The sequence below is a fragment of the Neolamprologus multifasciatus genome, chromosome 18, assembly GCF_963576455.1.
Source record: "Neolamprologus multifasciatus chromosome 18, fNeoMul1.2, whole genome shotgun sequence".
In the NCBI taxonomy this organism is placed as follows: Eukaryota; Metazoa; Chordata; class Actinopteri; order Cichliformes; family Cichlidae; genus Neolamprologus; species Neolamprologus multifasciatus.
Window position 1 is genome coordinate 15,185,029 of NC_140456.1, and position 10,311 is coordinate 15,195,339.

The following is a 10,311-nucleotide window of genomic DNA, read 5'->3' on the forward strand; positions in this document are numbered from 1 at the left end:
GCGCGCACACACGCACACACACGCACACACACACACACACACACACACACACACACTTTTTCAAATACTCCAGTCTAATTTTTAACTACTATTCAACAAGAGCGGTCAGATAAAAATGATGCAAATTAAACAGTTATCGGTGTAAACCTCTCCTTAAATGCAGAATGAATCTGTCCGTCTAGCCGCTCTTCAGACTGCCCCGTTTACTTCTACTGCTCATCAGGCTAAATCATCACAGAGTTCACTCATTTATGCCATATATTGATTTTTGTTTTTTGTTTTTAAAAAAAAAAAAAAAAAAAAAAAAAAAAGGTATGAAATGCAAAATATGCTGTTTTCTTCAACTTTCATTCGTCCCTTAAGAATTAAGAGCAGGGCATGGATGTACCAACTCTTGTATGGATGATAGTTAAAAAAAAAAATACCAGGCAAATAGAGACATTTAAATAATTTACGATGTATTTACACAATAATCGATCTTTTTTTTGTTTTGTTCCAGCAGTGTGTCTGTCTTCTCAGCGTTTGAATGCACATTCTAGTCACCCATCTTTACTTTCGACGTCTGAGGAGAAACAAAAAGCAGTTTTTAATAAACATTTACTGTAAAGAGTTATAATTTTTAAGTCTCTGCAACAACATCTGGGCCTTTGTCCAAACAACTATGTTGTGGAAAGATTGTTATACCTAAATAACTAAATAAAGCGAGGCTAAAACCGATGAAACTTAATGATAAGATTGTGATGACTGACAGTTTCTGACCTAAAATAATTAATAAGTGAAATTAAAAACTTCAGTTTGTGCTATGTGGCCATTATTCTCCTGTGAGGCAAAAGATGAAGGGTAAAGGCTTGCAAAAAACTGTATTTACCTGCAGAATAGCTACAATGACACCAAACAGGCCGATGGCACTTCCAAAGATTTCCACAATTAGGATCTTCACGAAGAGGCTGGCATTCTGGGCATCTGCCAAAGCGGCTCCGCTGCCCACGATGCCGACACAGATGCCACAGAAGAGGTTGGAAAAGCCCACAGTCAGACCAGCTCCAAACATGGAGTAACCTAATAGGACAGAAAACAAAATGAGTCACAGTTCAACCTGAGTAACTCACAATGGAGTCGTCTACGAGATTCATGCTCCCTGTTTGATTCTGAAATAAGTCTGTAAGAGTTTATTGTGAAGCATCTTCACAGTTAGTGAACATATTTACGTTTCTGTTAAATTTTGTGAAACTATTCAAAAAATGGATATAAAAACTAAATATTTATATAGTGAATACAGCAAATATCTTTTCTTTACTGTTGTCAACAGTACACGTCCAGACGTTTTAGTAATTTCAAATCTGTGCATCCCCACAGTGGACTTCAAGCAAATCAAGCAACCACTATGTCATTAAATTACAGACTTTCAGCTTTCTTTCACAGGTTTAACACATTTTTTTAACACTTTAACAGTTTTGTTATTTTATCATTTTAAATATAAGGATGGTTTGTAATATTTTGATAAAAGTCTGTTGCAGGCAACCTCTTCATTAAGGCTAGAACTGATGGACATCACCTCCCTTGAGAAGCCACCTTTTGTTGCTGCTGGTTTGTGGGTCTCTGCATCATAACTCAAGCGTGTGCTACTGAGGAATATCTCATTTCTTTTCTTTGATAAACTTTTGGGGTACTTTTGCAGTTTGCTTTGGGTCATTATCCGCTTGCACTTTAAAGCTCTGTTCAATCACTTCTGAAGTATTTGGCTGAATCTGAGAAGAGGGTATAACCCTGTGCACTTCACAATTCATCCTCCTTCTTCTATCAGCAGTCACATAATCAATAAGTATTAGTTACCTGAGGCCATGCAATAACACTGATAACACTGTTTGACAGATAATGTGATATGCTTCAGATCATGAGCTGTTTCACACCACCACATTCATCTGATAGGCCTTCATCTTAGTTTCATCTGTACAACGAATTTTCCCCCCACAACTGTGCAGACTCTTTTAGTTGTTTTCTGACCTTCCTGTTGTAAACTCTCTGTACATTCATAAAGGTATGCCTGGATTGTAGACTGTAACACCAGTACACCATTTATCTTAAACATGGAAATAACTCCATGTGCATTGGGCTCAGTGCTGTAACTCAGGTGGTAGAGCAGGTCACCTACTAACCAGAAGGTTGGTGGTTCGATCCCAGTCTGCATGCCAGAAATCCTTGGGCAAGATACTAACCCCATGTTGCTCTCCGATGCATCCATCAGAGTATAATTGCGTGTGTGAATGTTAGATGGTGTGATTGGGTGAATGAACAAGTTGTGTAAAAGCTCTATATAAGACCCAGTCCATTTACCATTTTTAAGACTCAACCAGATTGCAGATTTGCCCACTAAAATTTTCCATCTATGACAGGTTTATTTTGGCTTGGGGTTGTTTTCAGCCTAATGATGACACCCTCCCTTGCATAGATTCTCTTTGAACAGAATATTGAGATCTCCAGTAAACAGCTACCAAATACAAAGTCAACACTTGAAATCAACTCTGGATCTTTTGTCCTCCTAATCCTTCATGAAATTAAAAGGGCACAGGCCTCACCTGGGCACTGACTGCTTGTCAGTCCAGTTAATTTTGAGCCTCTGAAAATGGGGGCCTATGTATAAACAGGGCTGAAATTCTATTATTGTTATTATTATTATTATTTATTTTTAAAACCCTAGAATTAAAGGTGAGATTTTCCTATTTCAGTCAGGAGTCTCTTTTCTTACCAGCTTGGTAGTTTCGTGCCCCAATAGTCTCAGGAGTCGTTCCACTGAAGTTCTGTAAGACGAAATAAATTTCAGAATCCTTATTCCGGGCTCTACAATGACATTTCACTTGTTTTTGTCTCTTACAACTGCAGCTTAATTTCAAGGTGTTGCTCTCCTCTGTGCAGGCTTCCTTGCATTATTTATGAATTTTTAATAAAAAAAAAAAAAAAAAAGGCTTCCTCAATCATCAAAAATGTGTTCCTTACCTCGGCCATATTGCTGATGACAATAGCCATGATGATTCCATAGATTGCAACAGCTTCACAGAAGATAATGCTAGAGGGAGAAACAGAATAAGCAAGGGTCACTGTCTCTGCAAAACACTGCTTTGGACCTGCAGCAATAAACTGATGTTACTGGTGCTAGATGGGACCATAATTCACTGAATGCCTTTCTTAGCAACGTACAGCTGTTGACGGGAACAAAACAGACAAGTGCTCTCTTTGACGGGGCTTACCTGACCAAATTTTTGGTTTTAATTCGTGGAGCCTTGACACCACCACCAATAATGCTAGAGCCAGTGACGTAGATCCCCCTGGGAAAACAAGCGGAAAGAAAAACAACATCATCATTTTAATGTTACAGAAAAGTCAACAGTTGATATAAATGGAAACAGGAGAAGCATAAAAACACAGCACGAGTTAAATGACTACCATTATTGAGCTTCACTCTAAAACGACCCATTTACACGTAGTATAAATACACATCTTCTGTGATCCAAATGGTTTTCAATGCACTCGAGACTTGTAATGATGCAAAAACCAGGTAAAAAGGATCCGTTTCAACACACAGTGGCAGCACATTTTTCATTTAATGCACTTAATGGGATAAAATACTAAACAATAAAAAGGAGCTCAAGGTAGGCAATTAAATGAAAATAAATCTTCTGAACACTGATCCAAAATAAGCAGCCAGCCCAGAGACTTGTAGGTAATGTGTGTGAAAACAAATAAGACAATGTATTTCTCATTAATTTCAAATGACAGGAATGTGTAGGACAATCTCATGCAGAAGAGATAAGTTATTCAGTGTGTAAATCAAAATTATTAAGCAAACACAGGAATCATTTTGTAATCCTGCAACCTGTGGATTGGAAGGTGGCGGTTTTTCCACAGACCACTGGCTGTAGCTGGCCTTTACCTGCAGCTGTTCAGCCGAATCTGCTTTAAAGGAATTCGGTTAGAGTTCTCAGAAGATCTGTGGTTTGATGCCCGAGTCTTCTAGGCTACATTTTGAATTATTCTTTAAGATAACGAACCCCAAACTGCCCGAAAAAACGGATCAATGTTAGTGTGTAAAATATATAGGTGTGCAAAGTCCATAAAATAAAGTGCTGTGTAAGTGGGTGAATGTGGTATTTTATGTGTAATTTCTGCAATTTATTATTTCACAATCGAAAACTCTGAATACAAAACAAAAAACTTGTCCAAACATCTATTTTTCATTTCACACAGTTTAAGATTTTACAGTTCTACATTTACACCTGTTGTTTTAAAAAGTAAGGTCAAAGGTTTTAGGGAACAGCACTTTTTTTTTTACTCCTCTTATGTTGAAACAAGACAACTGACAGAGTTTGGCATTTTGTGTAAAATTATGCTCATGTTTTGTAATCAAACATAGCCAGCTATAGATACTAGTATGCACTTAAAGAAGTCTTACTTACCAGGCAGCTCCCACCACAGACAACGAGATGGCCAAACCAATGCCCAGATTGGCCCACATGAAAGGAGAAGTCTCTGTCAGGAACCTGCGAGTAAAGAAGTAAAGCTCACTCAGCCTCAATTTTATAACAACATCATTGTTTGCAATACCTTTTAAAAACACGATGTACACTCCGTTTTAAACTCTAACCTTTTTCTCAACAGTCTGTTAAAATAAATACCTGTAGTGGATAAATCCAAGCTATGCCCTCTTCAAGTAGTAGATGGAAACCACTTCATGCGTTTCTTTCACATCCCAAATTTATTTGGGGAAAGTACAGACAGACCTCAAAAATGTCTCCAGTGACACATTCACTTTCACTTTCAACATATACAAATTATCTTGGAAAATGTCTGATCAGCCAAGTGGAACGGATTGGTGCCTCACTATCATTCTGCAAAAAGGGAAAAGGCGGGCCCTGAATCTGTCAAAGAGGAAACAGGCAACGTAGACTAGCTTATGCTGTAAGGCACGTCTCTGTACATTTACAATTGTGCAATGTGGGAAAAGTCAGTGCTGTTTTATAACTTTTATTACCCAGAATGTTAATATTATATTTTTCCCGATAGAACCACTTAAAAAATGTAACTAAAACAACAGACTAGATGTCAAACAAGGTCAAAAATCATCACTTTATTAATTCTTTCAGTTGCCCAATTTAGGTGGATCACCTGCCTCTATTTCACCCTATCCCTAGGATCCTCATCTGTCACACCAGCCCTCTGCATGTCTCCATCCATGAAGTCTTCCTCTTTTCCTCCTGCCTGGCAGCTCCATAGTCAACATCCTTTGTGCAAAATATCCCCTATTTGCCCCATTTTCAAACCATCTCAGCCTTGCCTCTCTAACTTCATCTCCAAACTGCTTGACCTGAGCTTTTGGGACCTGAGCTTTTGGGAGCTTTTGGGATTTTAATTGGGAGTGCCCATTCTGGTCACTCCCAATTAAAATCTTAACATCTTCTACTCTGCTACCTGTCTTTTTTTTTTTTTTTTTTTTTAAGTGAAAACCATCTTGAAACCATACACCATTGAAAGTCTTACTACCATCTTGTAAATCTTCCCTTTCATTCGTGCTGCTATCCTTCTGTCACAAATCACCTCTGACACTCCTGCCCACCTCCTTTCTGCATTCTCTTCTTCACCTCTCTTGTGTACACTCCATTGCTTTGTATCATTGACCCCAGGTATTTAAACTCATTGACCTTTGTTACCTCTTCAGTGTTACACCCATCTCCCTCTCATTCACTCACACGTATTCTGTCTTGCTTCCACTCAACTTCATTCCTCTTCTCTCCAGAGCATACCTCCACCTACTCTCACTACACGTCACAATGTCATCTGCAAACATCATAGTCGGCAGAGACTTCTGTCTGACCTCATCTGTCACTGCAAACAAGGAGGAGCTCAGAGTGGATCCCTGATCCCACCTTAGCAATCTGTCACTCCTACCAGACACACCTCACCACTGTCTAGCTGTCCTAAAACATGTTCTACACCACCATGACTTCCTCACGCAGTACACAGTTCCTCTCTTGGCATCCCATCATATGCTTTCTCGAGATCCACAGTGAACCTCACTCTGACCATCTCTATAATTCTCTATTAACAGTCACAAAGCAAACATCTGTACAGCTCTTTCTCAGCATTAAGTCATAGTGCTACTAACTGATCATCACGTCTCTTCTTAACCTACCTTCAACAACTATTTCCTATAGAATAATAGTGTGGCACGTTAACTTTATCCCTCTGATACGAATGATTTTAGAGTATATATGAATCTTTACCTCCAGACAGCTGCTGTGTGCAAAGAATACTTACCATGCCACATCAAAGCGGAATCCCAGGTCAAATATAGTGTAGCAGATCCCTGTGGAAACAGTGACGGTCAAAAACACGGTAACACTTTAAAGATGAGCCATTTAGTCGACCCGTGTGTATTTCTGCATGAGTAATCTTGTGTTTTGAAGGTTGCGTGAAACACAGTCACGCTTATGTTCTAAAGGAAGCTGCAGCTTCGGTGTGACCACTCACACTCACGTGAAAACCACTGTAGTTCCTACTCAGCACAGTCAGCTGGACACACAAACACCTAGACGGCTAACCTTAGCACGGCGCAAACAGACGACTTCAAACTAATATAAGAAAAGCAATCCAAGCATGTTAACATATTTACAAATCATACAAGGTGTGACACTAATCAAAATGAAATACTGTCACTAACATCCAACGTTAAAACCTCTGAAAATTTCTGTTATGAGAGAACGCTGTAAGCTAACTACCCTTAGCTAACAGCATGCTAGCCAAATGCTAACATAAACCGTGTTGTTTATATAATGTGAGCACACAGCGATTTTTAAAATATATTCAACAACGAATTGGGTTTTCATGTATCCCTCTTATCGTGCATTAGTAAACCATTTTCCATATGCTAACTAACCTATCGACTAAAGCCGCAACTATCCCAGTATTTAGAAAGGTCCTGAAGTACAGCTGTCAAACATACCAAAAAAATCACAATGTCACGAAGAGACAACGATTAAATACACGACCATTACTGAAAATTACATGAAATATATATTTTCATTCATTCGTTTAGCTATTATTAGGCATTTTCCTGTAAAATAAAACCTTACCAACGATTAGTATGGTGCTCCAGAAGGCCAAAGTGACCCCCGTGTAAAGAATGGCGTGTCCGTTCATCATCCACTCTAGTAGCATCTACCCACCGGGTTAGCCTGCTGGATCAGCAAGATCTACTTGGCCCAAATTTCAAATCTGATGCCAGTACAGCCCAGGTAGCGATATAATGAAGTTTTACGAAGCGCTATCAGTCGATGGAGGAAGAAGAGAATCAAAAAGAGAAGCTGGGTGATGTCAGCTGATCCGGCTCGACTAGCATGTGACCCAGGAAGGAAGGGAGGGAGGGCTGCGTTCGCTTACGTTTTTACGTTACCCACTGTCGCTTTACAACAAGCACTCTTTGTGTTGAATTTACTCGGTAATTATTCCACCGTAATTTACACAAATATAGAGTTAAATAAAACAAAACGACACCTAACCAAGCCAAAAGAGGTATAAACTGCAGCGCGCACAGTGGCCGAAAGATGTCACTGTTGAAATATATATGGCGCAAAGGCAACAAGACTGCAGTGTACACGATTTATAAAGGAATTTATAAAGGAAAAACCCAATCAATACTAAGTCTATTTGACTGTGCATTTTCATCCTATAATTAAATATAGTTAACTTGATAGGACATGTGCAAAACAATAACCTCATCCTTAGACCACGAGGGGCACTATTATTTTTCGATAAGTGCAAAAATGCTGTGATGGAAATGTTATGGCCTTTGTAATAACCTGATATCATCTGAACAATTATGGGAGATTTGGGACCAACATGGTGAGCAGTTGTGTTTTGGATAAATGTTACATATTTTTCCTCTTGCAGTACTTAACATATCAAATCAAGGCCAGGGGGCAGGGAAGCTGTTCCCATGACACATGGTAGTGAAACACAACAGTAAGACACTTCATGTTGGCTTTTTTCTTTAATTCATTACCTGTTTGAAACTTTGTTTGTTTGCTAAGCCACTTAACACCAACCTCTAAAGAATTCAGGCATCGAAATGACACTTAACTCCAACCGGTGTTTCATTCACACGTGATGCTTAGCAAAGAACAGATTTAACAGTTGCATATTCACACACTTTGCTACTAGCAACATTTGAATCTACAAAAAATGCCAAATATAACACAGTTTTATATTCATTGGCACTGACAAGGTGATTCCCAAAGATCTATTGGCTGAAAACTTGGTACATATTGGCATGGCAAAAAAACTAAGGAAGCTAAACAATTGGGGGACAAAAGAAAATATTTCAGACTTGGATGGAATTATAAATGCAGAAAGGAACCATCAGATCCACTATGTAGTAACATCTCAAAAATAAAATTGTCAATACTTTCAGTGTTCAGAAATACAGTGATCCTAAACATACTGCAAATGCAGTAAAAACATACCTCGATTGAAAACCACACGATGAAACACTATTAGTCATGGACTGGCCTCCCCAGAGGGGAGAGATGCTTGATCCATGTCTCAAGTCAGTAGTGGTTGGTATGACCATGGCCATACCAAATACTGACTTTCAAACTTATTAGAATTGTATACAGTATTGTGCATATGTATATAAAATGAAACACATTTCTATTTGCAAGCACTATCTGCCTTGTTGCAAGTGTTCTGTCACAGATTACTAATTCTTACATTCTTTGAAAGCTAGACACTGTGCTTTGACGCTCTCGGTGTACTCTCAGTATACTCCAGATATCTGTTGAGGTATGTCTGCTCATCCTTTTAGAACTGTATTAAAGATTTCCTGTGTGTTTCAGCTGAAACACCATAGTATACAAGAACATATGAAGCACTCTATCACCAAAGCCTTAAATGAAAGTTTTGAAGTTTTGAAGTTAATCCTATTAATCCTTTTTTTTTGTTTGTTTTTTTCAACTACTGCAAAATTTAGAAAAAAACAACAACCTTGCATCAAATGAAAATGCCATCACACTGCGTTACTCATTATCTATAAAAGCTATTTTTCTTGAACTGTTTCTTTCTTTTTCACTGATCTGTATACTTTTTTTTTTGCTGAGCTATACATCTTCAAAAAACTATCAAAATGCAATACTGAAGCACTGTTATATCTCTATGTGGAGTTTTTGAATTAATGTTGAACTTCTTTTTAGTGATGAGCCACCAGTTCTTTATCTGTTATTCTTCTTATAGACTCATCTTCATTAAAATGCAGATGAATGAACTGCACATCAAGTGTGTTTTTATGACAAAGCTAGGATTTGGGAAGCTACACCATTGATAACAAAATGACATTTGCATGTGTGATAACATAACGTGTGTCATGTCAAACATGTCTCTCAGCAACATGAAAAGAAGCAAAAAAAAAAAAAAAATCCCCCATAAACCAGTTTTCCATGTGACTGACAGCTCAGAGCCAAAAGCAATTCGGAAGTCTGATTCTCCCTTTTCATTAATTTCCGCATGGGCTTCCAGACAGTGCGTATCACCTCTGAGGATGTTGCCTCCATCCTGTTTTTTATAATTCTGGACAGTCCGTGGCAGATTTCATCCCTGAGACCACAAAAGTCAGTCGCCAATAAAAGCCATCAGTTCTTTCTTCCGTTCTATCACATATCTGAAAGGGTTTTAATGAGGGCCAGAGACCCTGAAGACAACTTAATTACACCAGCTTTCCAAGTATAAGGAAGGCAGCTACAACCTGTAACTGTTTCCTTTCTTTTGTAGCATCACATTGTGTTTAACTATCAAGCTACCACTGCATTTCCCCTGAAATGAGGCTTTTGAACTTTGGTTGTCTGGTTTTGTACCCTGGATTGATTATAATAAAGTGTAATGCATTGCTTTTTGAATCTGTGAACATACCAACATTCTCTAAAACATTTATTTTCAGCAGAAAATAAAGCCTCATCCTGCATTTCTCCTCATTTAAGACGTATAAATGTTCCACTTTAATGCTGCTTAGAGACTGCTTTATAATCACTGAAAGATTAAAAAAAAACCCGCTTCTAACAGTGTCTGCCATGAAAGTTATGACGGAAAAAACAACAACTCCTACTTCTCCCAGAAATCGACTAATATGGTAGCACTTAGCATGCTAGAGCAGAGGCAGCGTTTTCTAAAGAGAGGGTTTAGGACTAGCTGTTGAAACTGGGGATACTAGAGTTCATTCTATGTTTATTTACAGCTGTTGAACACGTTTTTAACATAACCCTGGGATGTTTT

General features: G+C 38.4%; 1 protein-coding gene across 1 annotated transcript; it reads right to left on the reverse strand.

Moving 5' to 3' along the window:
* Positions 1 to 296: 296 nt before the first annotated feature.
* Positions 297 to 7,420, reverse strand: atp6v0b (ATPase H+ transporting V0 subunit b). Its single transcript, XM_085139626.1, has 8 exons — positions 7,125 to 7,420; positions 6,310 to 6,358; positions 4,452 to 4,535; positions 3,246 to 3,323; positions 2,995 to 3,064; positions 2,747 to 2,798; positions 869 to 1,059; positions 297 to 562 (listed from the first exon to the last, which is right to left on the reverse strand). Exons 1-8 carry the CDS (start codon positions 7,207 to 7,209, stop codon positions 536 to 538), a joined length of 636 nt encoding a protein of 211 aa, XP_084995752.1. The 5' UTR covers positions 7,210 to 7,420; the 3' UTR covers positions 297 to 535.
* Between the last annotated feature and the right edge of the window lie 2,891 nt (positions 7,421 to 10,311).

Excerpts from the sequence above, each read along its gene's own strand:
- atp6v0b (XM_085139626.1), bottom strand. The coding sequence starts at position 7,209 with ATGCTACTAGAGTGGATGATGAACGGACACGCCATTCTTTACACGGGG. Across the intron at positions 6,359-7,124 it reads GAGCACCATACTAATCGTTG|GGATCTGCTACACTATATTT; the intron begins GTAAGGTTTTAT and ends CTGTTTCCACAG. Across the intron at positions 1,060-2,746 it reads GGCACGAAACTACCAAGCTG|GTTACTCCATGTTTGGAGCT; the intron begins GTAAGAAAAGAG and ends CTGTCCTATTAG.